Genomic DNA, 19538 nt, shown 5'->3' with positions numbered 1-19538 from the left:
AAATATGTATTGTACAGTTATAAGGAAGGTGAAGTCTTATAGTTAGTCATTTTATCATTTGATTATGCTATATTTACAAACCAGATAAATCATTTCAAGTCTTATTCATACAGTTTTTTTGAATAGGAAATACATTGTATAAAATATTTAATATTTGCCAATTTTTTTTATCATATTTGTACTGTGGACTTGAGTTTTTGTCCTTAAAAGTGACTACACCTCAGCAACTGAGAACTATTTTTACCAGAAAGGTGAGATTTTAACCTTTCATTGAATATACAGCATTACTAGTTGTTTTTTATGGCCCTCTTATGATACATAATTACATTTCGAATACATTTAGTTACATTTAACTGGTTTAAGCAAACCAGAAGGCACCATTTTCTTGTTTTTTATTTATTTATGGATAGCCAAGGGCACACTCCAACACTACAAACGAAGCATTTGTGTTTAGTGAGTCTGCCAGATCAGAGGCAGTAGGGATGACCAGGGATGATGTCTTGATATGTGCGTGAATTGGAAAATGTTTCTCTCCTGCTAAGAACTCAAAATGTAACGAGTACTTTTGGGTGTCAGGGAAAATGTATGGAGTAGAAAGTTTGTTATTTTCTTTAGGAATGTAGTGAAGTAAAAGTAAAAGTTGTCAAAACTATAAATAGTAAAGTAAAGTACAGATACCCCCAAAAACTGTACTGAACAAAAATGTAAATGCAACATGCAACTATTTCAAAGTTGTCACTGAGGTACAGTTCATACTGTATAAGGAAATCAGCCAATTGAAATAAGTTAATTTGGCCCTCGTCAATGGATTTCACATGACTGGGAATACAGATATGCACCTGATGGTCACAGATACCTTAAAAAAAAGGTAGGGGCGTGGATCAGAAAACCACTCAGTATCTGGTGTGACCACCATTTGCCTCATGCAGCGTGACACATCTCCTTCGCAGGCCATGACATTTTCAGTTTCCAGGAATTGAATACAGATCCTTGCGACATGGGGCCATGCATTATCATGCTGAAACATGAGGTGATGCCGGCGGATGAATGACACGACAATGGGTCTCAGGATCTCGTCATGGTATCTCTGTGCATTTAAATTACCATCGATAAAATTGTATTCTATTCATTGTCCGTAGCTTATTCCTGCCAATACCATAGCCCCACCGCCACCGTGGGGCACTCTGTTCACAACGTTGACATCAGCAAACCGCTAGCCCAAATATGCCATACACGTAGTCTGCGGTTGTGAGGCCGGTTGGACGTACTGCCAAATTAATTCTCTAAAATGACGTTGGAGGCGGCTTATGGTAGAGAAATGAACATTCAATTATCTGACAAAAGCTCTGGTGGACATTCTTGCAGTCAGCATGGCAATGGCATTCTCCCACAAAACTTGATACATCTGTGGCATTGTGTTGTGTGACAAAACTGCACATTTTAGAGTGACCTATTATTGTCCCCAGCACAAGGTGCACCTGTGTGATGATCATGCTGTTTAATGAGCTTCTTGATATGCCACACCTGTCAGGTGGATGGATTATCTTGGCAAAGGAGAAATGCTCACTAACAGGGATGAAAACAAATTTGTGCACAGAATTTGAGAGAAATACGCTTACTGTGCATATGAAACATTTCTGTGATCTTTTATTTCAGCTCATGAAACATGGGACCAACACTTTACATGTTGTGTTTATATTTTTGTTCAGTACAATTAAGTAGTACTTTAAAGTATTTTTACTGAAGTACTTTACAGCACTGCCTAGCCCTAACCTAACCGCAGCCTTAACCCTAACGCTAACAATAACTCTAGCTTCATGTCCACATCCCAGTTCAACCCTAACCCTAGCTTCATGTCCATATCCCAGTTCAACCCTAACCCTAACTTCATGTCCACATCCCAGTTCAACCCTAACCCTAGCTTCATGTCCACATCCCGGTGCAACTCTAACATTAGCTTCATGTCCACATCCCGGTTCAAACTAACCCTAGCTTCATGTCCACATTCATGTTCATCCTAACCCTATCCTCAACCACAACCACAACCCTAACCCTAGCTTCATGTCCACATCCCAGTTCAACTCTAACCCTAGCTTTATGTCCACATCCCGGTTCAACCCTAACCCTAGCTTCATGTCCACATCCCAGTTCAACTCTAACCCTAGCTTTATGTCCACATCCCGGTTCAACCCTAACCCTAGCTTTATGTCCACATCCATGTTCAACCCTAACCCTAGCTTTATGTCCACATCCATGTTCAGTCCTAATCCTAGCTTTATGTCCACATCCATGTTCAACCCTAACCCTAGCTTTATGTCCACATCCATGTTCAACCCTAACCCTAGCTTCATGTCCACATCCCAGTTCAACCCTAACCCTATGTCCACATCCCAGTTCAACCCTAACCCTAGCTTCATGTCCACATCCCGGTTCAACCCTAATTCTAGCTTTATGTCCACATCCATGTTCAACCCTAACCCTAGCTTTATGTCCACATCCATGTTCAACCCTAACCCTAGCTTCATGTCCACATCCCAGTTCAACCCTAACCCTAGCTTCATGTCCACATCCCGGTTCAACCCTAATCCTAGCTTTATGTCCACATCCATGTTCAACTCTAACCCTAGCTTTATGTCCACATCCATGTTCAACCCTAACCCTAGCTTCATGTCCACATCCCAGTTCAACCCTAACCCTATGTCAACATCCCAGTTCAACCCTAATCCTAGCTTCATGTCCACATCCCAGTTCAACTCTAACCCTAGCTTTATGTCCACATCCCGGTTCAACCCTAACCCTAGCTTCATGTCCACATCCCAGTTCAACCCTAACCCTATGTCCACATCCCAGTTCAACCCTAACCCTATGTCCACATCCCAGTTTCAACCCTAATCCTAGCTTCATGTCCACATCCCAGTTCAACCCTAACCCTAGCTTCATGTCCACATCCCGGTTCAACCATAATCCTAGCTTTATGTCCACATCCATGTTCAACCCTAACCCTAGCTTCATGTCCACATCCCGGTTCAACCTAACCCTAGCTTCATGTCCACATCCCAGTTCAACCCTAACCCTAGCTTCATGTCCACATCCCAGTTCAACCCTAACCCTATGTCCACATCCCAGTTCAACCCTAATCCTAGCTTCATGTCCACATCCCGGTTCAACTCTAACATTAGCTTCATGTCCACATCCCAGTTCAACCCTAACCCTAGCTTTATGTCCACATCCATGTTCAACCCTAACCCTAGCTTCATGTCCACATCCCAGTTCAACCCTAACCATATGTCCACATCCCAGTTCAAACCTAATCCTAGCTTCATGTCCACATCCCAGTTCAACCCTAACCCTATGTCCACATCCCAGTTCAACTCTTATCCTAGCTTCATGTCCACATCCATGTTCAACCCTAATCCTAGCTTCATGTCCACATCCCAGTTCAACCCTAACCCTAGCCTCATCCCTAACCCTATCCTCAACCACAACCCTACCTTCACCTTCCTAGCTTCATGTCCACATCCTGGTTGTGCAAGAGATAACTTATTGTTAACTATAAGAGTTTGGTAAATGGTGGAAAGTGTCAGTCCTCATTCAGCTTTCACATACATACAGCACGCGCTCCAGCAGGTATATCTCTCTGGTCACCCCCAAAGCCAATTCCTCCTTTGGCCGTCTCCCCTTCCAGTTCTCTGCTGCCAATGACTGGAACGAACTACAAAAATCTCTGAAACTAGAAACACGTATCTCCCTCACTAGCTTTAAGCACCAGCTGTCAGAGCAGCTCACAGATCACTGCACCTGTACATAGCCCATCTATAATTTAGCACAGACAACTACCTCTTCCCCTACTGTATTTATTTATTTATTTTGCTCCTTTGCACCCCATTATTTCTATTTCTACTTTGCACTTTCTTCTACTACAAATCTACCATTCCAGTGTTTTACTTGCTATATTGTATTTACTTTGCCACCATGTGTCACAGTTGTCGTAGGTTAAAGTGGACCAAGACGCAGCGGGGAAATGTGCACTCATCTTCTTTTTATTTAAACGGACAAGAAGGTGAACCAAAACAAACACGTACACAACAAAACACAACGACTGATAACAGGCCGGTAAGGCAACAAAGCTATACCTAGCACAATCTCCCACAAAACACTAAAACAAACACATACCTATATATAGGACCCTCAATCAGAGGCAACTAGAAAACACCTGCCTCCAATTGAGAGTCCAATCCCCAATTAACTAAACATAGAAATACAAAGAACTAGACTAAACATAGAAATACATAAACATAGACCAGTGCCCAAAACCCGGAATAATAAATCAAACACACCACTAAAACACACAACCACCCCAAACCACATAAAACAAATACCCTCTGCCACGTCCTGACCAAACTACAATAACAAAATAACCCCTATTACTGGTCAGGACGTGACATTACCCCCCCCCCCCAAAGGTGCAGACCCTGTATGCACCTCAACAAAAAACACAAAAAATAAACCCCTAACTAAAGGGAGGTAAGGGAGGGTGGCTGCCGTCAACGACGGCTCCTGTGCTACACCCCCCCCCCCCCCCCCCCCCAACCCACCTATACTGGAGGTGGCTCAGGCTCAGGTCTACTTCCCCCACCCAACCTGTCCACCCCTGCTGAATGCTCAGGGCTGTAGAGCATCTCTGGAAGCTCCGGACTGTAAGCCGACTCTGGAAGCTCCAGACTGTAGGCAGACTCGCCCGGTTCCGGACTGTAGGCAGACTCACTTGGTGCCGGACTGTAGGCAGACTCACTCGGTTCCGGACTGTAGGCAGACTCACTTGGTGCCGGACTGTAGGCAGACTCACTCGGTTCCGGACTGTAGGCAGACTCACTCGGTGCCGGACTGTAGGCAGACTCACTCGGTGCCGGACTGTAGGCAGACTCACTCGGTGCCAGACTGTAGGCAGACTCACTCGGTTCCGGACTGTAGGCAGACTCACTCGGTGCCGGACTGTAGGCAGACTCACTCGGTTCCGGACTGTAGGCAGACTCACTCGGTTCCGGACTGTAGGCAGACTCACTCGGTGCCAGACTGTAGGCAGACTCACTCGGTGCCGGACTGTAGGCAGACTCACTCGGTTCCGGACTGTAGGCAGACTCACTCGGTGCCGGACTGTAGGCAGACTCACTCGGTTCCGGACTGTAGGCAGACTCACTCGGTGCCGGACTGTAGGCAGACTCACTCGGTGCCGGACTGTAGGCAGACTCACTCGGTGCCAGACTGTAGGCAGACTCACTCGGTGCCAGACTGTAGGCAGACTCACTCGGTGCCGGACTGTAGGCAGACTCACTCGGTGCCGGACTGTAGGCAGACTCACTCGGTGCCGGACTGTAGGCAGACTCACTCGGTGCCGGACTGTAGGCAGACTCACTCGGTGCCGGACTGTAGGCAGACTCACTCGGTTCCGGACTGTAGGCAGACTCACTCGGTGCCGGACTGTAGGCAGACTCACTCGGTTCCGGACTGTAGGCAGACTCACTCGGTTCCGGACTGTAGGCAGACTCACTCGGTGCCGGACTGTAGGCAGACTCACTCGGTTCCGGACTGTAGGCAGACTCACTCGGTTCCGGACTGTAGGCAGACTCACTCGGTGCCGGACTGTAGGCAGACTCACTCGGTTCCGGACTGTAGGCAGACTCACTCGGTGCCGGACTGTAGGCAGACTCACTCGGTGCCGGACTGTAGGCAGACTCACTCGGTGCCAGACTGTAGGCAGACTCACTCGGTTCCGGACTGTAGGCAGACTCACTCGGTGCCGGACTGTAGGCAGACTCACTCGGTGCCGGACAGTAGGCCATTTCACTCGGTGCCGGACTAGACACTGTTGCCGGACACTCTGGACGAGGCACTGTTGCCGGACACTCTGGACGAGGCACTGTTGCCGGACACTCTGGACGAGGCACTGTTGCCGGACACTCTGGACGAGGCACTGTTGCCGGACACTCTGGACAAGGTACTGTTGCCGGACACTCTGGACGAGGTACTGTTGCCGGACACTCTGGACGAGGTACTGTTGCCGGACACTCTGGACGAGGTACTGTTGCCGGACACTCTGGACGAGGTACTGTTGCCGGACACTCGGGACTGGGCTGACGCACTGGAAGCCTGATGCGTGGGGCTGGTAGTGGAGTTACCAGCCTGGGGACACGCACCTCTGGGCTAGTGCGGTGAGCAGGAACCGGCCGAGTTGGACTGGGCTGACGCACTGGAAGCCTGATGCGTGGTGCTGGTACTGGATGTGCCAGTTTGGGGACACGCACTTCAGGGCTAGTGCGGGGAGTGGGAACAGGCTGAGTTGGACTGGGCTGACACACTGGAGGCCTGGTGCGTGATGCTGGCTGTGGATATACCGGACCATGGAGGCGCACAGGCGGTCTCGATCGCACCTCCTGCACAACCCGTCCTGGCTGGATGGAACTAGTAGCCCCGTACGAGCGGAGTGCTGGTACAGGGCGAACTGGGCTGTGCAGGGGCCTGATGGTTGCCGTGCGTAGAGCGGGCGTAGGGTAGCCTGGACCTAGGAGGCGCACCGGTGGCCAGATGTGCTGCGCAGGCATCCTCCTTCCAGGCTGGATGCCCACTCTAGCACGGCACTTGCGAGGGGCTGGGATCACTCGCACCGGACTGTGCGTGCACATGGGCGAAATCGTGCGCACTTCCGCATATTCCGGCGCTCTCTTCTCCACCTGTTCCCCATAAAAAGCACTGGGAGCTGGCTTAGGTCCACTGCCTGGCCTAGCCAACCTACCCATGTGCCCCCCCAAAATGTTTTTATTGGAGCTGCCTCTCCGGCTTCCTAGCCAGCCATGTTCCCCGGTAGCGTTCCCGGTCATCACCAGACTTCCTCCATGGGTCCTCTCCGGCCAAAATCTCCTCCCACGTCCAAAACTCCCGATAGTCCATATAATTATCCCGTTGCTCCTTACCCCGCTGCTTGGTCCTTGGTTGGTGGGAGATTATGTCACGGTTGTCGTAGGTTAAAGTGGACCAAGACGCAGCGGGGAAATGTGCACTCATCTTCTTTTTATTTGAACGGACAAGAAGGTGAACCAAAACAAACACGTACACAACAAAACACAATGACTGATAATAGGCCGGTAAGGCAACAAAGCTATACCTAGCACAATCTCCCACAAAACACTAAAACAAACACATACCTATATATAGGACCCTCAATCAGAGGCAAGTAGAAAACACCTGCCTCCAATTGAGAGTCCAATCCCCAATTAACTAAACATAGAAATACAAAGAACTAGACTAAACATAGAAATACATAGACCAGTGCCCAAAACCCGGAATAATAAATCAAACACACCACTAAACACACAACCACCCCGAACCACATAAAACAAATACCCTCTGCCACGTCCTGACCAAAGTACAATAACAAAATAACCCCTATTACTTGCCAGGACATGACACACTGGCCTTTTTTTTGCCTTTACCTCCCTTATCTCACCTCATTTGCTCACATTGTATATAGACTTATTCTTCTACTGTATTATTGACTGTATGTTTGTTTTACTCCATGTGTAACTCTGTGTTGTTGTATGTTGTCGAACTGCTTTGCTTTATCTTGGCCAGGTCGCAACTGTAAATGAGAACTTGTTCTCAACTTGCCTACCTGGTTAAATAAAAGGTGAAATAAAATAAATAAATAAACATTACATATCTGTTATTAATACCAGATGGATATATAGACCTGTTTCCCTGGTTATTGTCTTTTAAGGTCGGTGCTCTGTTTAGATGCCTGAGGTCTGACTCATCAAAGGTTAAAACAGCATTTTTACTGTATGAGCGTTATACTTTACATTTACCATCAGATTTTTTCTTCGATACAGCATACTTGTATGCTTGATAGGACCCTGAGTATAATGCATCCATCCATTAAATCTGTATAAATAATTGTGAATTGTTTTGTTTTTTAATCATTTACTGCAGTAGTAAAGGTTTATAAATAATCCACGATGTCTCTTATATGTGGCGTTAATTGTCCCTCTTCTTCTCTCTCTCACTTTCTCTCTCTCTCATTCCTGTTTGTTGCTTTTTCATCATGTCATACTGTATGTCCCTGTATGTGGGCATGTTTTGTTGATTTGCTCTATTCTGCCTGCCCCATGGGGTGTCACTGCACATAGGCTGCTGTGTCCAAAAAACAGATGGTTCTGTCTCCTCTGGTCCAGGTAGAGTCTAACGAGGCTACTTTTGTCTGCTTTCCTGTTGATACCAGACACACAGGCACTTTATACACACAATTACAATTATAATACATTTACGATTACAGTACAACATTTACAATGACAAAACAGAATAATTCTGTGCATGTTTGTCTTGAGTGCGTGGTCATCTTTCCTGCTGTTCACCTCACGCTGTGACCACACGCTGGTTGTCCTCAACATCCTTTCCTCTATTGTCTTATCAAAGTTGTGTTTACTGTGAGTGATTGTCTGATTGTTGTAGCACCTGGCAACTATCTTTGGTTCAATATCTTTGATTAGATGTATTGTGATCAGATCATTGGATAGCCTTTTTCGCTGTATATAATCTTTACTCAAATGTTAGATGTGTCACGTTTTGCGAGGTGTTCAACTTTCACGATGAGTGAACATACTCATCACAAAGCCTATTACAGTGATATAACCAGCCCTATGCACACGATAGGCCTTCCTGTAGCCAGGACAAGTGGTCTGTCCGGTCGTACCATCAGCTTTCACTTCTTACCATGTAGAGCCCGTGTCAAACTCATTTCACGGAGGGCCGGATGTCCGTGGGTTTTCGTTCCATCCTTATCCTTGGTTGATGAATTAAGTTCGCTAATTAGTAAGGAACTCCCCTCATCTGGTTGTCTAGGTCTTTAGCTGATTGGAAAAACCAAAAACGCACAGAAACTCAGCCCTCCGTGGAATGAGTTTGACACCCCTTTTGTGGAGTCTCTCTACCCCCTGTTCACTCTGCCTGATTACCCTGTTTCTGCACCCACCCAACTACCTTAATATAGACCCTCTTTCTGTTCCTATACAAAGCCTGACAGCTTCCCGACTGTGCCTCTCCCACCATACTGAAGCTGTGAGCCTTCTGACCCTGTGTTTCTGTCTCCCGTCCACCAGAAACTTCTTGGGAACTCTCTGCTGAAGCTGGAGGGAGATGACAGGCTTGACATCAACTGTACTCTCCCCCTCACAGACCAGGTAATATAATGAAGAGCAAACTAGACTTTTGAGTAGTATGGGTTGATGGGTTTTTTCTTCCGCCTTACCACTTTTACATGTGTGTTGATAACATATGCCCTTCATGTAGTCCCACAGTGTACAGTGCACTATAAGTGACGTGTGTTCTTTCCCCTCTCACAGATAGTGTTAGTGGGCTCTGAGGAGGGTCTGTACGCCCTGAATGTGATCAAGAACTCCCTGACCCACATCCCTGGCCTGGGCTCCGTCTTCCAGATCCACATCATGAAGGAGCATGAGAAGCTGCTGATGATTGTTGGTATGAAAGGCGACTTGACTCAATCAGTGATAACAGCACATATATACAGCACATCGTCAACTGTCTCATTTCTTTGTCAGTCAGACAGAATTGAAGGGAGGGGTAATGTCTGTGTTTGGCCTGTAGGGGATGAGAGAGCGCTGTGTCTGGTGGAGATTAAAAAGGTGAAGCAGTCTCTGGCCCAGTCCCACCTGCCTGCCCAGTCTGAACTGGAACCATTTATCTTTGAGACGGTCAAGGGCTGCCACCTCTTCTCTGCAGGCAGAGTAGGTCTAGTGGTTTTTCAGTGGTTTGGGGGCATTGATTCAATTGGTCATCCTTTGGCCGAAGAAATGCTTATCCCTTATCATAACTGTCACTGACTTTGTGGATGTGTCTGTCTACAGATAGATAATGGGCCTTGTATCTGTGCAGCAATGCCTAACAAGATTACAATTCTGCGTTACAATGACAATCTCAACAAGTTCTGCATTCGCAAGGTGAGTATCACCTCAAAAGTTGAAACAAATGATCCGATGGAACGATAAACACATCACTTTCTGGTAACAGAGGAAATGAAATTGACCCACAAGACAGCTCACAGTGACTAGACATGCACCTCATTTATATTGAACTGCAACTGAAGAAAAGTCTGTTCCTCCTATCAGTCCATCAGTTGTGTTCCCTCGCTAGTTCTCTAACGTCCTCCTTCCTCCATCAGGAGATAGAGACTCTGGAGCCCTGCAGCTGCATCCACCTGACCAGCTACAGCATCATCATCGGCACCAACAAGTTCTATGAGATTGAGATGAAGCAGTATGTCCTGGAGGGTTAGTGGTTTTCCTTGTTGGTTGTTTCTCTCAGTAAACCCACTGGAACTCATGAATACCAGAAACTGAAATGTGACCAATCCAAAAATGCTACATGTAAATGAGCCACTCTACTAGTCACGTGTTAAAGGTTGATGCCACTAAATCATTTCCATGGTTAATCTAATGCTGATCCTAGATTTACATTTTAGTCATTCAGCAGATGCGCTTATCCGGAACAACTTGCATGAGCATTTAGGGTTAAGTGCCTTGCTCAAGGGCACAGCAACACATTTTTCACCTAGTCGGCTCAGGATTAGAACCAGTGACCTTTCAGTTACAGGTCTAACGCTCTTAACCACTAGGCTACCTGCCACCCTATCTGTGACAGAGAGCGTGTTATACACTGTGTCGCCCTTGTAGAGTTCCTGGATAAGAAGGACATGTCGCTGGCATCGGCGGTGTTTGCTTCCTCCTGCCACAGCTTCCCCATCTCCATAATGCAGGTCACCAGCACTCAGCAGAAGGAGGAGTACTTGCTCTGCTTCCATGGTGAGATCTGGCTTGATATTTGCAATAAATTAATCTTACCGTGGTGATATTGTATTACCTGTTTTACTGTACATATCGCATAAAATAGAGTTGTATTGCTCCCCACACAACCACAGAATGATTGTAAAACATTCCAAGGTACATTCATCGACACAGTAGTTAAGGACTATTGTTGTGTCACAGAGTTTGGAGTGTTTGTGGACGCATACGGACGAAGGAGCCGCACTGAAGAAATTAAATGGAGTCGTCTGCCCCTGGCCTTTGGTGTGTACAGTAGCTGTATCTTCACATAGTACAGTTCTGACAAAGTGGTATGCGTTGTGGTGGATTTGATGTAGTATTGTCAGAACAAGAACACTGCTAGAAATGTGAATCTGAGTACCAGTAGTGTATGTCGTGCCTTTTGTAATGTAACCCTTTCCTTATCTGTCTTGAACAGCTTACAGAGAGCCCTACCTGTTTGTGACATACTTTAACTCCTTGGATGTGATCGAGGTTCAGGGACATGCTGCACTCGGGTAAAGAAAAAACGGCCGAAACACAAAGTCACACAATAAGAACTTGCACCTGACAAACGCATCAGTATGTCTGAGTAGGCCTATGTGACCACAATCAATGCCACAAATTGAGAAGAACACAGACAACAATAGATAAGTGATCTCCAATAACGTTCCCCCATGTCTGATTTTCATTTTCTATTCATCCATTGTGCTAAATGGCAGACATTATTGATTTTAGCATGATGTTATTAATTCCTCTCAACTCTCTGAATTGAATGATGGGTATTGTATTTCCAGACTTGGGGCTAGATGAAATCAGATTGACATCCGCATCGGTTGTTTTGGCAGTGTCAGAGGTGGAACTGGAGCCGTCAAATCCACAAGCAGCTTGCGTTAACCTTTTAACCTTTTACTGCAGTGGGCTAAATCAGGGTCATACAGTTTTTCTTGGTAGTCTTAAACAAATCTACTTTGAAATGAAGGTATACACCTCACACACATGGGTTGTCATTTTGGAGTCATTTTTATTGGAAATAAGAATAGAATATGTTTCTCAACACTTCTACATTAATGTGGATGCTACCATGATTGCGGATAGACCTGAATGAATTGTGAATAATGATGAGTGAGAAAGTTACAGACGCACAAATATCATACCCCCAAGACATGCTAACCTCTCACCATTACAATAACAGGGGAGGTTAGCATTTTATATCATACCCCCAAGACATGCTAACCTCTCACCATTACAATAACAGGGGAGGTTAGCATTTTTGGGGGTGTATGATATTTGTTATTATTTTTCACAATTCAGTCAGGATTATCCGTAATCATTGTAGCATTCACATTAATGTAGAAGTGTTCTATTCTTATTTACAATAAAAGTTACCCCAAAATGCCATAATACATTATTTAACATGAATGTATATTGGGCACAAAATAATATGAAACACAACCCAAGCAAACAGCGAATGCATCCAACAAATGAGTCACAAGCTTGATATAGTCATTGTGTTCTATGACTATGGGACCAAATACTTAACTTTTTACTATTTTAATACACATACAGTTCATTCGGAATGTATTCAGACCCCTTGACTTTTTCCACATTTTGTTACGTTACAGCCTTATTCTAAAATTGATTCAATTGGTTTTTCCCCCTCATCAATCTATGCACAATACCCCATAATGACAAAGCAAAAACAGGTAAAAAATACCTAAAAAACAAGTATTCAGACCCTTTTCTCAGTACCTTGTTGAAGCACCTTTGGCAGTGATTATAGCCTTGAGTCTTCTTGGTTATGACGCTACAAGCTTGGCAAACCTGTATTTGGGGAGTTTCTCCCATTCTTCTCAGCAGATCCTCTCAAGCTCGTCAGGTTGGATGGGGAGCGTCATTGCACAGCTATTTTCAGGTCTCTCCAGAGATGTTTGATCGGGTTCAAGTCCGGGCTCTGGCTGGGCCACTCAAGGACATTCAGAGACTTGTACCGAAATCATTCCTTCTTAGTCTTGGCTGTGTGCTTCAGGGTCATTGTCCTGTTGGAAGGGGAACTGTCGGCCCAGTCTGAGGTCCTGAGCGCTCTGGAGCAGGTTTTCATCAAAGATCTCTCTGTACTTTGCTCCATTCATCTTTCCCTCGATCCTGACTAGTCTCCCAGTCCCTGCCGCTGAAAAACATCCCCACAGCATGCTGCCACCACCATGCATCACCGTAGGGATGGTGCCAGGTTTCCTCCAGACGTGACGCTTGGCATTCAGGCCAAAGAGTTCAATCTTGGTTTCATCAGACCAGAGAATCTTGTTTCTCATGGTCTGAGAGTCTTTAGGCGCCTTTTGGCAAAATCCAAGTGGGCTGTCATGTGCCTTTACTGAGGGGTGGCTTCCGTCTGGCTACTCTACCATAAAGGCCTAATTGGTGGAGTGCTGCAGAGATGGTTGTCCTTCTGGAAGAGGGTGGTGAGAACGTCCCACAGGACCCTGAACCGCTTCTACCCCCAAGCCATACGACTGCTAAACAAGACTGCTAATAGTTAATCAAATGGCTTCTCTGACTACCTGCATTGATTGTTTATGCACACACACTGACACATACTGTTGACCAATCACTGACGAAGGGGCATGGACTTCGGCTACCGAATTGTGACTCAATATTTTTATTTTGCATGAATACCAGGAAAAAAACCCTGCCAAAGACAAAAAACATACTAAAATGTTTCCATGATATATGCGCAAACTGTTTCTACTGGGAAGCATACAGTAAGCTTAAAAAGTTCAAACACTGGAATAATACTGATATAAATGGCTATAAATCCCCCCCATCCAAATGAACATGAAAACATACATTAGCCTAACAATGGTTTGACATTATATCTAAAATCGATAGAGCCTACACTTCCTAGTGTCATTTTTAACTTTTAAAAGCGAAACAGTTTCTGCGTTATGACAACATTTTGTGACGTTTTTGTTCATTTTGGTCTTTGGCAGGTTTTTGGGGGGGCTGTTCGTGCAAAGACTTTAGTAGCCGAAATCTACACCCCTTCATCAGTGATTGGTCAACAGTGCTACTCCGAGTGTTTCTTGTCATAACAGTACTACTCCTAAACATTAAGTGTTTGTTGTCATCCAACAAGAGACGACTAGTTTTCATGCACATTTTTTCACTTAAGAATACTGAACCAAACCTCTTAGTTAAAATTGCGCGACAAAGACCTTGGCAGAAACATCTAAATGAATTCTGACTATTTAGAGGAAGTGTTTCTTCCTATGTTGTTGTTACGATGGCTCAAGAGGGACAAACAGTAATATTGCAGTTTATCGTTTTTCAAGCGAAGATCTTTGGGGAGTATGTGAGCACATACGTTCGCTTCGCGTAGCCGAGATGTCTTAACGCAGTAGGAATAATAATGAAAGGGGTGTTTTGTGACACACAAGAAGCCGCTCACCTACGGTATTTGCCAGCTCGTACAGCAGTTACACGTCCAACACCGCCAAAACATATTTTATGCAGATGTCGGCCAACGCTGTTTAACGTTGGTTAATGCTCTAGCTGATTGAATCTAGGCCTTGATCCTAACCCTGCATTTATAGCCCTGTTTATACCTGGTTCTAACAATGCATCCTTTGTCCTGATCTTGTCAACATTCTGATTGTGCTCACATTTTCAGACAGATGTAAACGATTAAGACACATTGTGATCGGATTGTGATCTTTCTGACCACATCTAGAGGTAGTCAAAAAAGCATTGTGTTTGGATATCTTACAAGTGTAGACAGATCTGGACAGTGAAACCATTTAAGCCATCATTATCTTGCCCTCTAAAATCATTGACAAGTCACACTATTACCTTATGGCATCAATATGCGTCTTAAAGCGAGAGTCACATTCCATATATAGACTCCCAGTAATTTATTGGGTAAATCACCAACCTTTCAGCATCACTGTGCCTTCTTCAGGGTAATGTCATGAAATCTTGAACCAGGTTATGTAGACAAACAGAGCAATTAGTGCAACCAACGATAATAGTGAGGGTGTGTCATAATTATTAAGTCAATTAGAATGAATCGAGTGAAACTGTTAAAAAACTATAGTTTATGGCATATTTAATATATTAGGCTATCGTTATCATATGGAAACAATTTAATATTGTACATAATATTAGCATCAACATACATTATTGTTTAATTCAATTTCACATATTTAATTGTTTCCTATTTCATTTCATTTGTTTTGTTCCATGTAATCTTTTGGTTCAACCATAATGCATAAGAAGCATCATCAACGGGGGAACATGTTGGGTGTACGCTGATAAGCTGTACAAAGAATAGATCAATTAATAAAACTGTTCATAAAAGAGAGAATTGTTCACAAAGGCCTGAGATCAAAGTAAATATTCAGACCACTAGGGGTCAATGTTTTTAGATTGGATATATCCAGTAAGCCTCCCTTTGTCGTAGTAGGATCTCCATGTTACCTCCTCTCCTTGGTAGAGCAACATGCTCAACGCCTGTGTATTTGAGGGAGGAGATGGGATGGTTAGCTTCAACAGAGTGAGCTGCTACTGGATAGTCAATGTTCTTACAGCTGATTGAGCTGCGGTGTTCAGCTAGGCGTTGTTTTAATTGTCTTTTCGTTTGTCCTGCGTAGGCTTTTCCACATGAACAGGTGATGAGATACCCCTAACAGGGATTTTCTGACCTGTATGTGGGTGTCTGAAGAAGGATGTTTTTATAGTGCTATTGCACTGTGCGCATGAGCCACATTTGTAGTTCCCATTTGGAATAGGTGTCAAGAGTGTTTGAGTGGGGTCAGGGGGCAGGCCAGATCTCCAATATTGCGATCACGCTTATAGACCACCAGTGGGGGTTCCTTGAAGTGGTGTGCGATTGCAGAATATGCAGTGCTTTTTCAGGATTGCTTTCAATTTCTCCAAACACTCGGTGTACTTGGTGCAAAAGACAGTTGCGTTGTTTTTCTTCTTTGGTTGAGTTTTTAGCAATTCTTCTCTTGGTTTATGAGATATTTTCATCATTGCAGCATCAAGAGTTTTGTCCTTGTAGTCTCATTTTGAATTTGTCCTTTTTTTTTTTTTGCATTGCTGTCCAAATCTGTCTAACTGGCTATATGGTAGACCATTCATGAGGGGATGTATTTTTATGTGAAATAAACACAAATATTATTTTGAAAGAATATCTGTTGCATAAAGAGACACATTTTACTACCATGTGTAGATGTAACGGCTACAGTGTGGGCACAATCACAATGTGGATAAGATCAGGACAAAGGAAGCATGTTAGAACCAGGTATAAATGAGGCTTGTGTCTGTGTACCTGTGTGTAGCCCTCCAGTTTTAGCCCATCTGGACATCCCTAACCCCCGTTACCTGGGTCCAGCCATCTCCTCCGGGGCCATCTACCTGGCCTCGTCCTATCAGAACAAGCTGCGGGTTATCTGCTGCAAGGGCAACCTGGTCAGGGAGTCTGGGGAGCTGCAGAGGACCGGCTCCAGCCGCGGGTGAGCTCTCTCTGTCATGTTCTAGACCCCTAACTTTTAGCTAATGGACCGGAACTACTAGACCATCAACTAAATCTATGGTGAAGGGTAGTAGATGCACATACAAGTAAACAAAGGAAACTCCAGAATACTAGATACACTGCGTCACAAGTCTTGTGCTAAATGTTGAAAGGGGCTTCAGTGCCACCTACTGTTCTGAGTTTGCATTGCTGTTAGCAAAGCTTGGAAGCCAAATATACACCGAGTGTACAAAACATTAAGAACACATGCTCTGTCCATGACAGACTGACAAGGTGAAAGCTATGATCCCTTATTGATGTCACTTAAATCCACTACAATCAATGTAGATGAAGAGGAGGAGACGGGTTAAAGAAGTATTTTTAATCCTTGAGACATGGATTGTGTACTCTGAGGGCAAATGGGTGCAACTCAATATTAGCAAGGTGTTCTTATTTTTTTTGTTCGCTCAGTGTATCACAGCCATTGTTATTTTGTCGATTAAAGCCCAAATCTGTATGGTCATGTTTTTTTTTATCTCTGACTTTTCTCTAATTCGAGCTGAAACAACAACAGCTTATTTGTCTCCATACATTTATCTGTCTTCTGCTCGTCTCTACAGCAGCCCCAGTAAGAGAGGTCCACCCACATACACAGAGCACATCTCCAAGCGTCTGGCCTCAGGCCCTGGCAGCCATGAGGGGCTTCACCGTGAGCCCAGCACACCACACCGCTACCGGGAGGGCCGAACCGAGTTCCGGCGGGACAAGTCCCCAGCACGCCCCCTGGACAGAGAGAAGTCCCCAGGCCCCAGACTAGACAGCCGCAGAGAGAGATCCCCTGGGAGGTTTGACGACCACCAACGTCTCCACACCGGCTCTGACCGCCGCACACAGCTCACCCCTGTCAATAAGGTACAGTCATACACGCCCACACTAGGAATTCCATCACTATTACATCAATTGGTCAAAAATGTTAGGATTGATTGTGAAGCTGGTACACTCAATACAGTCCATTACTACATGGGTCATTCCACGAAATGAGTGCCTTTTGCGTCCCATTAATATTTTAAGTAGATATTGTGCATAAATATATAATTGTAAAAGCGTGTTATATTAAATAAAGTGCCCTTTAAGATAGATTTTTTTTTTTTTATATGAATAGACTTGCTAAAGTGTCAAAATTCAGCATTTTGACATGGCCAGCTGTGCACACACTGACTTCTAGGAAGATTTTAACCCACTTAACCCTAACATTTCTCCAAGTTATCACCATCATAGTAAAGCCCTAGTTATTTTGTTGCTTTGACGAAGTCAATTCTGAAGATTATTTATATTATGTTATTAGTGATTCATTTTAAGGTCAACCCCGTTACGTGAACTGAACGCTCATTTTAATATGGTGAAACTATTCATTATTATAAAACTTTTTTTTTTTAAAAGAGACATTGGACATCTAATAGTCAAATCATAGTGTAAAAGCAGACGAGTTAGTTCTACTGTTTTTGGCCATTTCCTGGTGTTTTGTGGTGGAAAACTGAGTGGGTCGAACATAACACGTCAACCCTGTTACCCATAGATAGGCTAGAAATGTTGTAACAAATGGTTATCGCCCCTCCCTGTTGCACACAAGCTTCCATTCATGGCAGATTTAGATGAAGTCGTAAACCTGCTATTTTATTTAGCACTTACTTGTTGACAGGCACTTAATAGTATTTTTTATTTTTACAGAGATGAGAAAATGTTGATTTTAATTAAGTTGAAAATGTGCTCTTTATGACAGAATGTTAAAATAAGGAGATTAGTTGTTTTCTTCACCAAGTTACACTACTCAAAAGGAACCTAATTGGTGGAATGACCCACATGAGTAGAGTTGATCTTCTATGGCTCTCTCTGTATTTTAGGTATGGGACCAGTCTTCTGTGTGAGTGACACAAGGAGAGGCTTAGGAGAGGAGCTGTGTGAGCCTCTGTTCACTCTGCACATGGCTATGCCATCGAGGGGAGACCAACCAGAAAACCAAGTCATTCCCCATCGCCTGTATATAGTGCAATCGTGATCCATTTGCCAACACATACACTGTTGCACTGGGGACATTTTCTTTGACAATCATCTCCTTTCTGATATGTGTATTCATGGCAATGGTTGTTTAACAGAGCAGCGTTTGCAGGGAAACCCTATGGATCTATGATACACTGTTTATAAGTACTAAAATCAAGTTGTAAATATTGTTGTTCCAGTTTTTATAGATAAGGGAATAATAGGCTGGTAAAGCCAAGTCTATATTTTTTAAGGAAGTGTTTCTAATGATGTTGCAGGGAGAGAAATTATGTTGCAGGGAGACTCGAAATCCAATCATCCCAGATGCAATACTGTAGTTTTTGCTTTTCTATGGCCGGTCAATCATGCGAACATTCAATAACCCATGTACTGTTTAAATAAAACGTGTTCCAAGAGAGCAATGCACATGAGCTTTTCACTTGAGGTTTACTTTGAACAGGATTCTAAATTCATTGTTTCTACATGACCAGTCTTCTTTTTGGATCAACTTTGTATGGTCCTCTTGACTAGACGGACTTTGATATCTAATTGCATATGATTGCTTAATAACTCGTATCTTACCATACTTTCTAACAGACAAATGTTTTGCTACAAGTGTTCCTTGTGTTGTTTAACTATACCTAAGATGAATAAGAAGCCTATAAGCTTTGTCTGATTTGAAACAGCAGGCAGTGGAGCTGGCTAACCATGCCCTCAGCTTGTTCTGGAGTCTGCAGCTGCTTATTATGGTACAGATGTCCTGTTCTTACTTCTGTGCAGTGAACTATCTATGAAGTCCAGTAATTGTCAGGGTTTTAAATCGCTTCTTTTTCAAACAAATCAACAACAAAAAAAAAAGCTTAATTTGTCACATCAAAGAGCATGAGTATTTCAGAGCAGAAGTAGTAGTTTTACCTTGATTTTTGGGTTTGTGTTTTTCTGTCGTGAATTCACACGAATTTGCATTCAATGAGTATACGTCGATACAAGACAATAACTAAAGGTTTTCTTGATTTTTGAAAAATGTACACACATTAAACATGATTGAGCTACCCTGGCAATGTGTCAAGATGCCCTTTTCTTTTTTAACACCATACAGCTTACATATCATTAACGTTTGC

General features: G+C 44.0%; 1 protein-coding gene across 1 annotated transcript in view; it reads left to right on the top strand.

Moving 5' to 3' along the window:
• citb (citron rho-interacting serine/threonine kinase b) overlaps positions 1–19474 on the top strand; it is a 40921-nt gene extending 21447 nt beyond the window's left edge. The window contains exons 27-37 of the mRNA XM_014160390.3: positions 9150–9230; positions 9393–9528; positions 9655–9794; positions 9915–10007; positions 10229–10337; positions 10740–10868; positions 11052–11132; positions 11308–11386; positions 16208–16381; positions 17001–17292; positions 18282–19474. Of these exons, the coding sequence (XP_014015865.2) occupies positions 9150–9230; positions 9393–9528; positions 9655–9794; positions 9915–10007; positions 10229–10337; positions 10740–10868; positions 11052–11132; positions 11308–11386; positions 16208–16381; positions 17001–17292; positions 18282–18305 (1338 nt within the window). The 3' untranslated portion in view covers positions 18306–19474. The remainder of the gene's footprint in view (positions 1–9149; positions 9231–9392; positions 9529–9654; positions 9795–9914; positions 10008–10228; positions 10338–10739; positions 10869–11051; positions 11133–11307; positions 11387–16207; positions 16382–17000; positions 17293–18281) is intronic.
• Positions 19475–19538: the final 64 nt, after the last annotated feature.

This window comes from Salmo salar, chromosome 20, assembly GCF_965601325.2.
Source record: "Salmo salar chromosome 20, fSalSal1, whole genome shotgun sequence".
In the NCBI taxonomy this organism is placed as follows: Eukaryota; Metazoa; Chordata; class Actinopteri; order Salmoniformes; family Salmonidae; genus Salmo; species Salmo salar.
This window is presented reverse-complemented; position numbering and strand designations above follow the sequence as displayed.